This window comes from Diorhabda carinulata, chromosome 9, assembly GCF_026250575.1.
Source record: "Diorhabda carinulata isolate Delta chromosome 9, icDioCari1.1, whole genome shotgun sequence".
Lineage (NCBI taxonomy): Eukaryota > Metazoa > Arthropoda > Insecta > Coleoptera > Chrysomelidae > Diorhabda > Diorhabda carinulata.
In genome coordinates, this window is record NC_079468.1 from 19,779,696 (window position 1) to 19,798,987 (window position 19,292).

Sequence of the window (19,292 nt, forward strand, 5' to 3'; positions counted from 1 at the left end):
GGGAATCGCAGCCAAAATGGCTGTGTCATCCGCGAATGTAGCGATAGTGTGGTTTTCGAAATGAGGGAAGTCACTAGTGTATAAGAGGTAGAGCACCAGCCGAAGAGCCCAACAAATGACTGGTTTAAGGATTTTAATTCGGTTACAAAACTGCATTGATGTAGGTAAAGATTATTTTGAGCTTAAATAAAATAATTTCCTAAGACTTCGAGTTTCCTTGTATCTCAAAAAATAAAGAGTCACCAATATATCCACTGAAGCAGCTCATTTATGCCCACATACTAACAGAAATACTCAACTGTCGTATAGTGAGCCCTCAGTGAAAGTTTTTATTACTATTATTGTGTGACTGATATTTAGGAATATATCATCAATAATAGAAGAGAATGAACCATTAACTAAGGTTTGTATAAAAAATACTTAATATTGAGTTCGCTCCTTAACTATTTGTTTGGCTGTCTTGCTCCAAAATCCGATTTCAACGAGTAGTTCATACAAATTCCGTTGCGTCTTCGTAGCAGGCGCTACGGGCGTTTTTCGATTTTCCCTTAGTCGGCTTTTCCCCACCGGTTTCGGTCTCGTGTTTACCCCGTTAGTTACATGACACAATTCTCAGCGAAACTATTTACTCCGCGTATACATACTATTTGAAAAACAATGAAAATCGCGGATAATTCTCAATAGCAATTTTAGGAAAATCACTAAAAACAATCGCGAGATTTGTTGTGACTGAATAATAATGCACAATAGAGATATATTTGAGGATTTCTTTCACGGAAAATGTACAGGAAAAGTCGTCACAGAGATTCGGGTTAAAAATTTTTCGGAAATTTTCGCGGACTTCTTATATGCCGCAATGTTTTGCTATGAAGTGTGATTTAGTGTTTTAATATAATCTTAGAAGTTTTTCGACAGACCAACGACATGCCAGGGGGAAGAAGGGGGCTTGTTGCTCCGCAAAATACATTTCTAGAAAATATAATACGAAGATCAAACTCACAACGTAAGTATTTAGGATTTCTTCAGTAACATTCAACTATCAACTATGATGAAAAAAATTTGTTGGAAAGGTTTTAAAACAAAATGTCACTTGAAACACCCTGAAGAAGGAACACAGTAATTGAACTAGTAATGAACAACAGAAGCTATCCCAAGCAATTTTTCAAATCAAACAAATTATTCACAGACGATAATTTAGAGTGATGAAAGTGAACTTCAGATATTGTACAAAACCGGTTAGGAACTGACAACTCAAGTAGTTTAATAGATAATCCCATGATTCATTGGAATCACAAATTGAAATTTAGTAAAACACTGTAAATATTGAAAAAATTTTCATTGTCAAAAGTTATTAACAAAGCCTTCTATTTTAATTCTCTTATTATATAAATCAAGAGCATACAGAATCATGCATACTATATACACTGCTTTAGGTGTAAATTTCACATGTAGAAGCCTTTTCTGCTTAATATCACGTGATATTTCTGATTATATGTATATATTCCTTCCAAATAAGAGGCGTTCATATTGACAGGCAGTGCTCTATTCCAGCTGGTTTGTTTTACGTTACCTATCTATGTTAGATCCTTGTAATTATATACAAATTTTAATTTTATGATAGATTCTCTATTTTTTTCTCTAATTGAGGCAATTATGTTCCCAATTTTCTTGTAATATACTCTTTATTATAATTTGGTGTCCAGAATCATATCAAAGTATTCAGCTTAACTATTCTGTAAATATTGACGTGAATCGCTTTAATTTGTGCCTATTAGTCAAATTATTTTTTATTAAATGATTAGTAGTTGTTGGTATGTACATGGAATAATGTTTATACAGTGCTATGTGTGATATTTGAGGGTATATCATATTTTCCACTGTATACATTCTAGCTATAATTAATTAGACATTTTATTCCACCTGTTACATTCGGAACTGTTTATTCACATCATAATTAGCCTTCAGTGGAAAAAAGCTTCATTAAATTGCTATCCACACCCTTTCTTTTCCTTGCCTTCGTCAGTTTTTAGTTTCATAACTTTTTATTAAGTCAAATATCGACTTCATCACGAGTCGAATGCATTTTCTCCTCAATCAAATTCTAGTTAATTTAAATGTTCTTCTTCATATTCCATTTTTTGCCCCCAGCCATCATCACTTATAGTTACAAAACACATTTGTTGATACATTTGTGAAATTTTTTAATTTCTCGCCTCGTTTTTCTGCAGTGCTATGTCGTTCTAGGAAATTTAGAATTTTAATAACAAACTAAAGTATCCATCATCTTAATTTCTAGACTATTTAACATACTTACCATTTTTCTTTTTTCTTCTGAACACTTCAAATCAAATAAAAGTGTTTGTAAACCATTTTCAAATTCTACAAAAAAAAAACGGCATCAATATTTTTCACATCATTATAATATCTTTTCTACGTTGCGGTTTCAGATAGTTTCCAATTTTTCGATTTCAACTTTGAGGGTCATTATTTTTTAACAATTACTTCACCATTTATAGTTAGATTCCCAGTAATAGTATTCCTCCTTATTATAGACAAATATCAAATATGTTGATAACAATTATGTCCTAACAATCACAGAAGTTTATCGAATGGAAAAACTTATTCCGACGCTGAAATATTAAAAAAAATAATTCCATTGAATTTTCAACCATTTGATATCCGTAATTGCTCCCATATTTAGGTACGTGTGATTTTAAGTTTGGATTTGTGCTTTGAATAGTATTTAGATGCGAACATGGATGAAGCTAATAGTGTTATTGATATGATTGAGATGAATAGTCTTCAGAGAAAAGTTTCAGATATATGAAATCAGTAACTGAAAATGTAGGAAAAAGATCTAGCAACGAAAAACCAAATAGACGTCAGGTCTTACAACAACAAATTGAAATATTAAGACTACACACGGTAAATTATCTTCACGACTCTTTTTATCCAAACTCTTATGAAGACAAATTCTTTGTATTGACTAATGAACGAACTGAATAGAAGTCAGAAATGTATATATAGACTTCCTCGAGAACCAACGGAAATTATTTGCAAATCTCCGAGATATTTTACACACAGACTTTGAAGAAAAATCTAATAGATAGAGTAAATACCTCATTGGAAGTATTCAAATGCTTTGTTTGGCTGTAGTTGATACTAGACTGAAGTATAATCATTATTGGATATTTTTCTTACAGCACTTCTTAATTTTGGAATTTAAATACAACAAAGTGTGTGTGAGGTATCCTCAAGATTTTTCATTCGCTTAACAGAACTGTTTATGTTGAATTAAGTTGGGATATCACATTAATCAAATGTCCACTACGGCTTTTCTAGGTTGTATGCATCCGTGACCAATGACTCGATTCAGCAGAACTCCACATGAAAATGTCTAGAGCAGTCAAATTTCACTTCCTCCGTGACCAGTTTACATCACATTCCCGTCAGATGACCATGCCCCCGTACAAAAAAATTGTAAATCCCCTGTTTTCTCTCAAATTCTACCAATTTGTTTGTTGACATACTTTTTCATCCCCTCACTGATCCAGAGTCTAATTGCTATTTTCTTTTATCTTCAACTCCTGGGCGAGAAGCTGAAGGAAAATTCACAGAGTTTTGGTTTTTGATTCTACTGCGCCCTCTTACGAACAGCGATGATGTTGTCAGATTTTTATATTTCGTTTACTTTACCTGAGACATTGCGTTCTTTAGAGAGGTAGAACTGCCTTTGTGTTGGAGGTCAGGACGTCTAAGCTCTCAAAATAAAAAAAATGTTTCTGAACCTCGCATTGTAATAGTCTAAATTTCTTTTGATTTGTTATGTATATCTGAATGCTATGATTAACTGAATGAATTTATATGACAAACAAAAATCCTAAACCGACTTGCACACAGTGAATAATAGACTGTAATTCTAGCAAGGACAATCTGTATAATATTATAACGATGTTGAAAAGGTTGTTACCACATTCAATTTGCCACAAAAATCACTGATCTAAAGTATCTGAAATTTAATGATAATTATCACTCTTTTTTAGTTTAGAGTAGATGTTTTTTACATGTGAATGTTTTAAAGTCCAAAGTTTTCACCACGAATCGCTACCAATCTCTGTTTGAAGGGAGTTTTATTCATAGAGTTGATATTAAAGACAGAGCAAGGTATGAGAACTTGTTCAGCTACTAATAGAGAGAAAAAGAACATCGATACTAATCTTTATGGATCGGCATGATATCAAAGATTTGATGAGTGGGAAAGGCAAGAGATTTGTGAACCGATGCACTTTCCCTGTATTACAGGAATACAAGACTTCCTTCTTATTTGAACAAAACGAAACTTAGTCTTTGCCCGTGTAATTGTACAGCTTCCAATAATTATGTAATTTTCTGAACCTACGAAAGAAATTGGGTAACCTAATAAAACAGCTGATCTACATCAAACTGGCTGCCGTGGGGTAAAAATTGATTTTGTAGCATGTATCCGTGTTAGCTTTTCTTGGTTTTTCCGGGGCGAGACTTGTTTTGTATTATTTTTTTGTTTCATGGTGTTAAAAGAGCTCTAGATAATTTCAAGATATATTTTAGTGGAACTAGTCAATATGCAAGTAAGCTGCCAACCAATTGAAAACATTTAGAATACTTAAAGTATTTATTTTGTGCTGAAATCATAGGAGATGTTGCACATTAATTTCTACTGTTGCTTTCAAGTTGCAAAGTGATAATCCAGTGGCGGCTAAAAGGTACAAAGGCCAACTTAAGCCTTAGGTGGAGTTAACCCCGTTTTTCATTAGATGATAAGAGCTTCAGTCAGAATTCTGTTCATTTTCCACAATTTTTCAATATAGTTGCATTTTAAAAACTTGAAGCAATTTCGCAATAAATCTGCGAATAATAAGATCTAAAATGCACAAATAAGTTCACAAACTATACAAAAACTTACAACAAAAGAATTTGTTCACCCAACAGCGAGTATTTTGAAATGACCATCAGTTGATTTTAACAGTTTATTAGATCGCTCAATGGACTGTGTAAGAAGAATGTGATATAAATTGTCAGAATTGTATTGCTGAGCGCCTTTCCCAGTTCTCTAAAAACAGTTTGGCAAACTGTTTCGGATGATGATAAACAATAAAATTTCAAAATATTCACAACTTTTATAATGAATGTTTAATCTGTTAATCCTACGAACTATTTGAATCAACAAAGAATATTTCTTTTTGCTTTAAAGATTGCACTTGAATACTGTTTCATAATTTCATGATGAAACCTTATTTTGTTGACAATTTCGTTTCATGTAAACACTAAACTTGAATATAAATGAAAGCTTTAGGAATCCTTTATCACGGAAAACAATAATTTCAATTTTACTGTGGTATATAATTGAAAATCTATACCGAGAGTCATTAGTATTGTTATACATAGAATAAATAATTTCCAACCTTGATTTTTTACTAATATCTTGACTATAGTGTGAGAAAGTTACCATGATTATGTCAGCGTTTTATTTTTGCCCATGTTTGCAGAAACCTGTTTATTGAACCAAATATTGATGGTTATTGTGAATCACTTAACCTATGTAAAACCTACCAAAGTGTCTCAAATTTCAAGACGTATAATGTGAGCGATTGTTAAGGGTGAACATTGTGATATATCGATTATTTTGAACATTTTACTCCGAAATTGTCCATTGGGATATCCATATTCCTACATTTCAACCATTTTTCTTTTCTATACCTTACACAATTAGTACTTTCTTTGACTGCGCTTCACTGTTCTCAACGTTTGAGATGAACCTGCAGCATTTTGTAAGATGATACCGGAAAGAGGGATTAGATATTGCGTTTGATGTTGAGATCTTCCATGAAGCTGGTTTTATATGTTATCTTGAGACATCGGTAACTAAGATTTCAATAGAAATATTGAACATGCATGAGAAAATGATAGGAAAGAAACTATTCAATCTGGAACAAAAGATTATGTCAACAAAGGAATTGCCAAACACATTTACTCCTATTTCTGGGTACAAATTAAAGTAATATGTGTTAAATGATATTATTTTATACTTCATGTAATATATACGACCGAAAAACCGATAAATTATTCCTTCAGGGTGTAAAAATCCTGATATAAATAATTGTGTCTTCTAACTGAATGTTAACATTCAGCTTTAGGCATTATCTAGCTTCCACAGCTGGAGGTATCTCAAACTGAAGAACATTTCCACTAGTTGCAGCATGTTAATGCGTGAACATTTCCTGTAGCTTTCTCAACGTAGAAGATTTTAAAAAATAATATAATGATAGATGTAAACTTTATTTGTGGACTCGGTAAAAAATCAAATATCCATAAAATATTATTTTTAATTATTAATTTTTCCAGTTCAATATCTTCTGAATCCATATGTCATGATATTCTATTCAATTCAAATAAAACATGGAACTAAATGTAAATATTGTAAACGAAGGTGCAATATTTAAGAATCTAAAAGTCTATTGAGGGTTTTAGCTCGTTGAACATAAAAAGAATCAACAGACCGAACACTTCAATATAACTGCAACCGAGTTGTATTTCAATTATTCACATTGAATATAAAGTGAGATATAAAAGTGTTGTCGAGATAAATGGAATATGTATTGCTTTGTCGAAATTTAAATAACAACCAAGTAGACAGAAATATTCATCATAATTTTATTCATTTTCACAATACACAACTAACGCTTCAGACGTTTCTACATTGCGGAACGTTCCACAATTCTCTAGCTTGTCTTATCAACATACATTTCGTTACATCAATTCATGCACAATAATTCGTAAGGCAGATGTGTGGTATTTAATGAGGTTATATATTTTTGTTATGAAAAATATAAGTAACAAAAACACAAAAGGAAGTTTTCATTCCACAAGTTATTGAATAATCGTATTAAAGCGAGAATACTTTTAATTCTTTTTCAATTTCCGAACTCGCCGCTTCAGAACTTTTAAAAATCGAGCTCTGTTGCCGACGCGCCACGTTCTGCCCGACCGGTATCTGTAAAAACAAACGAAAATATAGCAGCGCTGGCGTTAGTTTAGCAGCCAAACCAATCTGCAGTGCGACTATCGGGAGAATTTCAAATAACCCATCGTTCTTTAAGAAGAATGCTGAAACGCATGCACTATCGAGTTTACCATCCGCGTTTCCTACACGCACTTCACGAGAATGATTTGGATCGCAGATTGGAGTTTTGCGAGTGGTATCTCAGACCTTGTCAGAATGATTCGCAATTCCATCATTGCATTTTGTGGTCGGATGAAGCAACCTTTAAGCTGAACGGTGGTCAATCGATAGAAATGCGTAAAATGAAGCGACCAAAATCCTTATGTTTTCATTGAATAAGAATTAAACCTGCCTGGGCTTACGTAGGAAAAGGGACAACGATCCAACACTCGCGAACATACGCCATTTTATGCAGGATGGAGCTTTGCTCCACTACGTGTTAAGGCAGACGAAGATTCGTTGAGTGGAGTGCACGGTCGTGTGCCCTGACGCCCTTTGATTTCCTCTTGTGGAGCCTTCTCAAGGACCACGTTCTTGCTAGAAGACCACGCACTCTTCTTGACCTCCAAACTGCAATTTGAGAGTAATTTGAAACTCTTGACGGACAGCTGGACTTGCTTCGCCGGACCTTCCTCTCCGTTCAGAAACGTTGCCGTAAATGTATTGATCAGTTTCAAAGCTTACGGTAACCATTTTTTGAATCCCTTTCGTAGTTTTTTTTAACAAATTTTGACGCTGCTATTTTTCACAATAACAAATTGAAACCTAGCATTAAAACAAGGCTGGGTGATTTGTACTAAAAGTGAAATAATAGTTTCAATTAACAATAATGAATTGGAGAAGACAAGTTGCAGTATTAAATCGAATTATATGCAGTGATAGGGGTAGCGTTATCAATCGAAAATAGTCGACACCTTTCACATTTTTGATAAATTTTTTAACAACATTCCTCTTTGGCTGATACTTCTTACTGACGCAAATCACCACCACCATTTTCTGTTGGAATTAGCCCCGTTTCTAAGGAATTCCTGACTACTCCCTGGACTCGATTTCTGGAGATACCAACATCTAAAAATACTTTCTGACACATCTGTAACTCCAGCTTCTGACTATATCTTATCGATACATTTTTTCACGCGTCTTATCCTTTGAAAATATGATTGAATAAGATTAGTATTACTACGATTACGATATTTCTCAAATCTCAGATATAGGAAATATAGAAACAGATTTTGAGACCTGAGTCAATGTACAATTTTAAAAAATAAAGAAGATTCAAGAACAACGACGATCTTCACAGATATTTTAGCAAAGACAAGAGACAAAAAGAAAGGACTTCGAATCAATTTACTCAATATTCAATATCAGTTGACTATACTATTTAGAAAGTTTTGAATAAAAATTTAGAGTATACCCTGTATATTTGATAAATATTAGATAGAGGAGATAAAACAGGCTTTTGTGAAAATACGTAAGGATAAAAACGCACTCAATAAATTTCATTGTTAAAACAGACAAATGAAGCTGAGAAAGAACAACAATAAATAAAAGAAATTTTTTGTGTAACCAAGTTGCAATGCCAGATCAAGATAAATCTCAGACATTTTTATCCTTTTTTGTATTTATAAAATAAAGTAACCGTACTTTTTATCACGGAAACATTAGGAAGATTTTCGTTGATTGAATATTTGACTTTAGATACTATTATATCGGTTTCAGGTATGGATAAAGATCAGTGTTATTGGAATACAGTGATCGTGTGTGTATGCGATTTATTTTCAAGTGCATTATACAGAGAGAGGCTACAATTTAGAATGAATTCATTAGATCAAATATCATTAATTTCTCTAAGAAATATTTTGCATATGTAGTAATATATTGGTGTCCCAAGATACGACGTTATTGATGATTTCATTAAATTGCAAGATAAATTATTAGAAATGTCTGAAGGTTGTTTGTAACTGCCAAATATAAACAAGGAAAGAAGAAAGAAATTATAAGTGTCTCTTATAGTTAATAATTGATTTATTAAATTCTTTTTTGATTTAGAACTTGAATGCTGGGGACTAATTCTTAGACACGTAACACATCACTCAATCTTAGGTAGTCGTGTGATTAACTAAGAAAAACTCATGTTTTCGCCGAAAATCGATTTTATTCATCAATGTAATCTCCTTAGAGAACAATATAATTATTCCAACGCTTCTCCTACTTCCCGATACCAGGCTTGTGAAGGAATTGCCTTTTGCCTCAAAATAGACAATTGCTTCTTCGTTTGAGCTGAATTTCTTACCGGCGAGCATTTTTTTGAGATCAGAGAATAACTGGTAATCACTTGGAGCCAGATCTGGACTATACGGTGGATGAGGAAGCAATTCGAAATGTAATTCGTTCAATTTAACCATCGTTGTCATCGACTTGTGTATGGGTGCAAGGTCTTGGTGAAATAGTGGTTTTTCTTCGACGTTTTTCTTTGATTTTTGCATTCAAGCGTTCCAACAAATCTATGTAACATTCGCTATTGATTGTCTCTCTCTTTTGGAGAGACTAAATGAACAATATTCCATGCGCATCCCAAAATACTGAGGTCATAACCTTCCCAGCTGACTGTTGTATCTTTGGAAGCTTCGGACGTTGTTTACCGGCTGCAGATGATGATCGTTATGATTCCAGACTGAAGTAATGGATCCATGTTTCATCCATTCTCTCATACTGACGCAAAAAATTTGATTCATCATGTGTAAATACTGCTCTGAATCATCAACACCTTGTTGTTTGTGATCGACTTTGTGTAAAAAGCTTAATCATGATCAAATGTTCATGCATAATTGTAAACACACTGCAATCTGATATCTTTCCGGTCCCAGCTATCTCATATAAATCCAATTTACGCTTAATCATAACCAACTTGTGGACTTTTTTGTTGTTTTCTAGAGAAACCACCTCAATTGGACTACCAGCCATCATCGGGGTCTGTATGACCAGGTTCAAATTCAGCAAACCAATAACAAATGGTTCTTTTCGATGAAGCAGAGTCAGGATAACACTTAAAGCCACTGTTGAGCTTCTAAAGTATTTTTTTCATCTAGAAGCAATGATAAATTAACACACTAAATTGTTTCGAATCCATTGTTTTTTCTGATTAATCCAAATGTCATGAAATTTCACACACATTCTTATAAAAGTTGGCACTTCATAAACGTCGTATGGATTTGTCAATGGCAGCGCTATCTGTGTGTCAGTCACACGTTTTATTAAGTGATGATTTAACTAATGCGTAAACAACGACAAGCACGCCAACCGGCTATTCTAGTCTATCATATAGACTATTCCATAGATCCGGACCCGGTATAGATCCTTGAGTAACCCCTGCAGTAATTTGTCTATTCACCTGTACTTCTGTCGTCTCTTAGATTATTCCCTATTTGTCAGATAATCCTCCACCACTTGCGACAAATATTCTGCGATCCCGCAGCGTTTTTAATTGTCTCAAGGAAGTCCACCCACTTGGCCGAGTTAAAGGCATTTCTCATGTCTAAGGTTGCTAGCATCACGATTTATCACGCCGCGTGGCAGTGTCTGTCCGGTTCTAAAAAGGTATTGACCATCTTATGGATTGCTCCGATTATTGATCGGCTCTTTCTGGAGCCGAATCACTTCAAAAAGGGCCTTACTTTCAGATCATTACAACCGATAATGAGCGCATTAATACCTATGACACTCAATATTTTTTTCACTATTGTCACTGTTAAAAAAAAGAAGTACAAAAAAAGGTTTTTACTACTCGACTACTCGATTCCAACTCATATTGATCACCATAAAAAGCTTAAATCAAGTTGAACCTCATTGCTTTGTTTGCGTCAAAGTGTATTGAATTGAGAAAGGTTTAACAAAAAGTATCAGCTGGGGATCGAAACATGCCAGCACGTTCAAGAAAATCTCTTGCATAAATAATATTGAATTTAATCAAATTTGAGAGCTTTGCCGTGTATAAATTTCAAATAAAAATATAATATGTAAATCGGTAGCAGTAACTCAATTTCAAATACCTTGAAATGAATTCCACAAAACTCCCGCCAAGTTTTCATAATAAAATGGAGTCTATACAATATGTCGGGTCAATCAAGTTCTTTGAGCGGTGAAGAATTCCCAAACTAGGAAGAAACGACTGTGAAAGTTTCGTAATCTCGAGATTTTCTGATTGTACGAGAACTCAAATACTACCGACGAACATGTCGGTACGAAATATTTCGTTTAGAATGTTAGATAAAGCCGCTTCGTCATGATTTAATTTCGTGGGTGTTAGGTTAGATATAAATTTTAATTAACAAAGAATGTCATTAGTTTGTTCTTTGTTCGAATTAAGTTATTTTATCGGTGCATCTCAAATATTTCGTTAATTTCATTACGGATGAAAATATTGCATGAACTATTTGCAATTAAAGTTTTATACCAAACAAAAATCGGAAACATTTTGTCACGGAGGTATTCTATTGATGCCGTCGTTGTCAAAACACTTCAGTTTCAGCAACAAGTTAAAATCACTATGTGCAATATAGGGCGGTTGAGAAATACCTACTATTTGTATCATTTAAGGAACTCAAGTGTAGTTTTCCGCTTAAAGCCATGTATTTTCATTCATTCCATACCAATTCCATACCAATTCCAAACCGATTCCATACCAATTCCATACCAATTCCATACCAATTCCATACCAATTCCATACCAATTCCATACCAATTCCAAACCGATTCCATACCAATTCCAAACCGATTCCATACCAATTCCTTACCAATTCCATACCAATTCCATACCAATTCCATACCAATTCCATACCAATTCCATACCAATTCCAAACCGATTCCATACCAATTCCAAACCGATTCCATACCAATTCCATACCAATTCCATACCAATTTCAAACCGATTCCATACCAATTCCTTACTGATTCCATACCAATTCCATACCAATTCCATACCAATTCCATACCAATTCCATACCAATTCCAAACCGATTCCATACCAATTCCAAACCGATTCCATACCAATTCCTTACCAATTCCATACCAATTCCATACCAATTCCATACCAATTCCATACCAATTCCATACCAATTCCAAACCGATTCCATACCAATTCCATACCAATTCCAAACCGATTCCATACCAATTCCTTACCGATTCCATACCAATTCCATACCAATTCCATACCAATTCCATACCAATTCCATACCAATTCCAAACCAATTCCATACCAATTCCATACCAATTCCAAACCAATTCCATATCAATTCCATACCAATTATTATATACCCAACTTTATGAACTGCAGTTTTGTCTTGTAATTGATGTGTGTTACCTAGGTCTCTTTGCCACTCAAGATTCAATCCAGGTCTGTTGGAGACTTCCAAAAGGATTGTTATTTACCTTCATGGTGGTCTGAATATAATTTTAACACATAGCTACTCCATGATCTCTAATTTTATCTCATAATTGACATATCTCCTTGCTACTCATGATCAGATCCAGTATGAATTATCATGTTTGTTGCAGACATCCGGTTTGTATACCATTTTGTCACCCATATTGTACAAAATTATTGGTAGCTTTTTCTTGACAAATCGAAACCATAAAGTAGGTGAAACTTTTGGTAAATCGAAAGCTCCGTCACTGTCGAACAGCGATTTTAACCAATTTGTTGGTAGCTTTAATAACCAGTTCGTTAATCACAAGTGGATTTTTGCAGGTTATGTTGTGTATCCGCCATTTTAAATCTTTAATCTTATCGTGTCTCTGACCTTTCTTTTACGCTCTTAATAATTCAGTATGTCTTACTTTGTAGCGATAAAGAAGTAATACTGAAAATCCACGATTCAATGACAGTTTATTTACTAGCTTTAGTTTTCTAATATCCAATTATTGAATATGAAAATCATTTAATTTTTGCTGCTCTCAATGGACAATAGTTCTAAACGTTGACTATATAGATTATACATCCAATTTATTTCATGGTGATGTTTGATTTTCTAATTGTCATTATCAATTTTTAGTTTGGTTGAAATCGGCTATCTATTCCTATGTTTCTACCATAAGACCACAACTTTTTTGACTGTATATTCTGTTTTAACCCATGTTTCTCCGATGTAGGATGGCTTCGTGCTAAGCTGAATAATTTCTTAATTTTTCTGAAGAAACGGATGCTTCAATAAATTATAATTTGTCAATTCTGTAACAATAATAATACGACAACGAGGCGTTCACTTAAAAAAATAATAATCGTTCCAAACAACAAGAACAAATCAATATGATATACCTCCCGAACTCAATGATGTACGTCGCGTCGCATCCTTTAAATTATTCTCTATAAAAATTCAATTACATTAGCGATAATTGAGTTTCTTGGAAATCGAATAAAAAGATTTATAGTGATGAATTGGATGCAACTCATATTCATTCATTGCAATACAACGTGAAATGCAATGAAAGACGCAATATTTCTTGATCAAAAGCATACGCAGATGAAGTTGATCCGATTATTTTATGAAAGATCTTGACATCGGTTTTGTGCCATTTTTATTGCGTGAAAGTTGCACTCGAGTTACTTTTGGCCTAAAAGATCAGCTGACTTTCGTAAAACTATATTATTTTCATTGTTAAGCTAGGTAAAATATATTAGATAAAATTTGAGGTTAAGAATTTGTTTACTTTTACTGTTTACAGAGGCTAGCATGCGATTTCTTGCACGTTGTATTGCATTATGTCAAGCGGTCTTAAAATCAACTTCAAACAAATACCAAGTGTATCAAACGTTCGAGGATGGTCCCAGTAGCATCTGGCCTGAACTAAAAATGGCGGTAGTTGCTTGAAGAATACCACTGTACTAGAAAGTACACAATCTATACATCATATGTTCGAAGTTTGTGAATTTCCATCAATATCATCGTTATGTGATACAATACTTTTATTTGAGAGGGCCAGAGCTCAACCAATATAGAAGCTGTACTCTAGATGTGATTGCTCATTCGTTATCAACAGTACAATATTGGGAAGCTGAGTTTAAATGAGGTCTACGAAGACCAGCATAGTGGTCGAACAAATGAAGTGACGACTCCAGAAATATTGAAGAAAATCCACAAAGTTGTACTGGATGATTGTCGACTGTAAGTGCGCGATCTAGCAGACAAGTGAGAAAGCTGTGCGCAAGATGGATGCCGCGTTTGATCACAGGGAACAAAGGTAGCCTTAAGCCCAAGTAAGCTTGAGTCACACGGTATGTCACATGACGATCTTGCAATATCAGTTTACGTATAGCATCGATGTTTTCTGGTGACTCTGAATGACATTCACGAAATTCATCCTGTAGTTAAGTTCGACCACGATTAAAACCGGAAAACTAGCGAAGCTCGGTGATTAGAGATAGTGCTTAATCAACAAAAGTCGTAGCGAGTTAATCGGCACACTATTCGTTTAATTCACGTCGAAAGTCATAGAAAATGATCGCACGAAAATGTTCACGATGTAATTACATTTTTATACCAAGATGAATGTCAAAAGTATCCGAAAATAACTCAAATAATATTCACATCAGAGTTATCATATCTCAAACCGTAGTAGCAACCCCTGGTATTGTAATATCTTTATCAGTAGCTATATTATTTTGTGTGATGGAGTCGGATATATTTCCTCCGATAATTTGTATCACGTTATCAGGAGTCTATAGTTATTTTGCGCTACATAATTCACAATACATTTTATACCTTTGTCTTTACAGTTTCTCACAACTATTTCTAGATATCGTCCAGTGCACTATAGAATAACTATTTTGTCATTTTGTTTTGAATTGTTATAATCCGTAGTTTTGTTATAAGTTGCGTTATTGATATGATATTCACTAAGCAGTATAATTGTGTTAAGCTCAAACAAAGAAAATGTTCCAACAGATGTTTGATATTTGTACCTTTCCTATAATTAGAATTTCAAGATCTTTCCAGTTGAAGATCGGAATTGCGAATACAACTACAATATAACTACAAACAAATATTTTGGCTTGAAGGTTATTGATAACTTTTTTTCATTCTACGGTAAGTAGAAAAGTTATATACAGTTGTTATAGCATAATTGGAAAAGTACTCTCATGAAAGAATAACACACCATCTAATTGTGAGAGTTATAACTCTCAGATGTATCAGTAGTTGATATTAGAAAAATCTGTGTCACTAATAAGTCTTTTAACGCAAATTTATAGTAATTAAGAGTTTATTAGTAGATTAAAAACATAGGCTAGAAATCCAGCAACTGTTTTTGAATGTTTCTAAAGCGCTGATTTCAAAATGCCACAAAATTTAGTTCTAATACCTGCAAAAACTATGAATTAACCTTCTGATAGTAGGTTAACCCGTATCTTGGAATTATGTAACTAAAAGGATCCCAAGAATTTACTTCAAGTTTGTGGCATTTAACAAAAGCTATAACGACCGAACATCTGTGAAAATTTATTTATGACAACTTAATGCCATTCATTCATTATCAATACAAAATATGGGAGAAAATTCACTATTCTTTATACTGGGCATTTTAAATGTTTTTTATAATAATAAAAAATAAGCTGAAATACTGAAAATAATTAATCCACACAAGAGTAATTTTGTCTACAAAAAATATTTCATTAAATACGATTATTGAATTGGGCATTAAGTTAAATATAACGTGATTTGGATCAAAATGTCTGAAATAAATAAAAATATGTGACGTTTGTATAAAAAACATCGCAATTTCAGAGCCCTGGGATATATAAATCGTTCAATTTAAAGAAGAACCAACTTGTCTCATTTGTCGTAAATCCGTGGGTCTTTTGAAAGAATTTATTATCCAGAGGCATCATGAAACAGAACAAAATAAGAAAGCATCAAAGATAAAGCTCGCAAATCTCAGGTGCAGTTATTTAAAAATAAATTTGCGGACGAGACAAACGCTATCAAAAGTATGCTTTCTTGAAAATTAAAACAAGAAAACGAAATTGTTACAAATTATTAGATAACAAATCTCATTGCGAACGATTGATAAGTATTCGTCAGTGGGGAGTTATTTGAAATGTGGATAATCGCAGCTGTTGGAAACATCGCTGAATAATTCTCTGGATTAAAAGACATGAATCTATCTCAAACTATCGTGGCTCGTTGTAGAGAAGACCATTTCCAAAATTCACAAAGCCAGTTGAAAGGAAAAATAGGGCAGTTCTTTCTTTTCCTCGTGCCTTTAGATGAAAGTCCATCTTACTAGAACATGAAGATCGCGCATCTGTATATGACCTTTTTGACGTAGTATAGTAGTGCAGAAAAAATATAAATTTAAATTGAGAAGATCTATTTCAACTATAATCTATTTTACGGAAGGGAGAGTAATAAAAAACACTTACTAATCCATATCTCATAGTATATTATAGTATATAGTGTATAGTATAGTCATTTTTATAACCATAAGCTCTATAGAACAATAGGAAAATGTTTGGACTGGTCAAATTCCCAGTGTATTGGAAATTCCCTAGATGTATCATAAGATCTAAAAGTACCGATTTGCCAATGATACTTAGAATACTTCAATTCCTTTTCCCCAAAAAATGTCACCGAAAATACGATTTTAGGTTTTTCCATTAGTGAGGAGGTTCAAATTGTGTATTCTTAATAGTAAAAATGTTGATGACACAGTGTTGGTGAGTTTCAAACAGCAAGTAAAGCTTCATAAAAACCTAGATAATTTCCAATGAAAAATTTTTAAGAGAGACTTCGAAGTAAAGTAGACAAAAGTCTTATCGCGGTTCCAGAGTCGATGAAAACTATGGAAACTTTTGAAAAGAATAGGTCTATATTAATCTATATTAATATGAAAAAACGATATTTGCATATGAAGAATGAATTACCTAAGCACTATAGAAGAAATGAAAAATCAAAGAAAAAATATCTCTTATTTATATAAAACAGGTTCACCTTCAGTCTCTGAAGACGATAACTTGTTTATCGAAACGCGCGTCAGACACTGTTTTTGTTAGTGTTGGTGTAGTGGTGGTGTAAACAGTGTGTTCAATATGAATATCACCAACGGTTCCAGTTTCCAACTTAGTGGAAATGTAATAAGTCGAAGACAGACTTTTTGAAATAATTTATCTGCATTGGTAGTTGAAACTAGCGATTCGATTCTTGATACCGATTCTCGATACCACCGATTCTTGGACATTGGTATCGGTATCGAGAATCGATCGCAAAAAGTTGATACCGATACCAGTAAATGGACGGAAGAATTATTTCTTAATCCAGTTTATATTGTTATCAAAATGAAATTATCATATTTTGAAAAATCATTTGTTAAAATGGTTAAAATAGTAGTTCCATATCGTCTTTGATATATTAGGTGTTTTAAAATAACTTAGATAATGATTTTGATTTTTGATACCATAACCAAAAAAACAAAGAGCTTAACGTAGACCACGTGTTTCCCTCCGTTGAGGATTGGTCCAATTTAATTTCAAAATAAATGTTTATTAAACCATTATTTGGTTTTTATTTGCGAATTGCGTCATTTATCCCTTTATAGGTATAGATATTCTAAAATTGGTTTGTAGGTTGTTCAAACAAATTCTGAATATGTTTCTAGTTAGAGAATTTTTTTTACAAGGGGCTATTATACATCGACGGTATCGGTATCGAGAATCGAAAAATTTTTGTATAGACACATCTCTAGTTAAAATGGCTCTATTCATTGACTTTTGAATATACTAGTGCCGTTGACTACGATGGGGACATGAATACTAATATTAGAACATTTAATAGATCTTCTTCCCATGAATATATACGAGGTCTGGCTATTAAATAACGAGACTGCGCGCCTAGAGGGCGCCCTAGACAGGTGGGGTAAAAAAAGAGTTGTGCGTTGGGTGTCTAGATATCTTGTCTATGCGCGTTCCAAAACACGTTTCCGTTACTATTATAGTATTTGAACAGTAGCGGTTTGGAAAAGGGAAAAGGAAAAACAGGAGCAATTTCTCGTTAAATTGAAAAAAACTCCGACTCAATGCTATAAATTGCTGCAAGAGACCTATGGGGACAATTCTCTATCTCGTGTGCGTGTTTTAAGTGGTGTAAGCGCTTTAGTGAGGGCTGAGAGAGCACTGAAGATGACCAGCGCCCAGGTCACCCTCTGACTGTTCCAACTCCGGAAACAGTGACCAAAATCAATCACATTGAGCGTGAAGATCGTCAAATGAGCATCTGGATGCCTGCCGAGACTGTTAACGCTGATAAAGAAGCGGTTAGAAAAATTTTACTCGAGGATCTCGTATAGTACAAAACAAATGCATTTTTGAATTTTCAAATGTCATATTAGAGCTGAAATAAATCTAGTGACTGAAATTGAGAATTTTGTACACTTCGAGTGATTAAAAAAATGTAGTGAAATATTCTTTAGATTTCTCAACTATAAAATTTTTGTACTCGCTAAAAAAACAGCGAATACAAATTCAAAAAGGCGAAGGGTTTGGTATCGATTAATTGTGAAAGTAAAAAAACCAGCTACAAGCATTTTGTTATTTTTGAGATTGAATTAACAATGAAATACGTCAAAAATGAGGACAGATCTGACCTAATAGATTATAATCTTCATTACCTCCCACGGAATGCCACTTCAAAATATGGATCCCGATATCAAGAAGCTAGAAGGTACTATAACAACTTCAAGTTTCGTACTAATTTACACCTTTTTCTGACTTATTCTTGTTAGCTTCCCCTTTCCGAAATTCAAATTAAACTATGCGCATTATAAAACAATGACCACAAACCACCTACTTCCTAAACGTTTCACACAGACGACCAGTTTTCTAATTAAAGTTCAGAGCCCTAGATGGATCTGTCAGCATAAGTAGATATCAAATTGACGAATTTTACAGAAAACTGTATAAATTTTCTTAATGATTAATTATCAGTGGCCTCGTGTTTTTGTATTCAAATTGGCACTTTAAAAATTGAAGGTGAACAAAGCTATTGTCGTTATCCATCTAAGTATGTAATTTGTGATGATGATCGAACCTTAATTTAGTAGTTCGGTCTAAACGATTAGAGTTCAAAACCTCAAAAAATATGAAGAATATCAATGCGCATAGGAAATATTAAACTTTATAATGAACAAAAATTGACTAAGAAGAAATGCCATCATACAAAGAATATGGAAAATAATCAACGAAGAAAGCAGCATTGGTTAAAAGAGAA

The 19,292-nt window shown here is 33.5% G+C and overlaps 1 protein-coding gene across 1 annotated transcript in view; it reads left to right on the forward strand.

Moving 5' to 3' along the window:
* Positions 1–594: 594 nt before the first annotated feature.
* LOC130897790 (potassium voltage-gated channel protein eag-like) overlaps positions 595–19,292 on the forward strand; it is a 39,086-nt gene continuing 20,388 nt past the window's right edge. Inside the window, exon 1 of the mRNA XM_057806694.1 lies at positions 595–1,003. Coding sequence (XP_057662677.1) covers positions 925–1,003 — 79 coding nt within the window. The 5' untranslated portion in view covers positions 595–924. The remainder of the gene's footprint in view (positions 1,004–19,292) is intronic.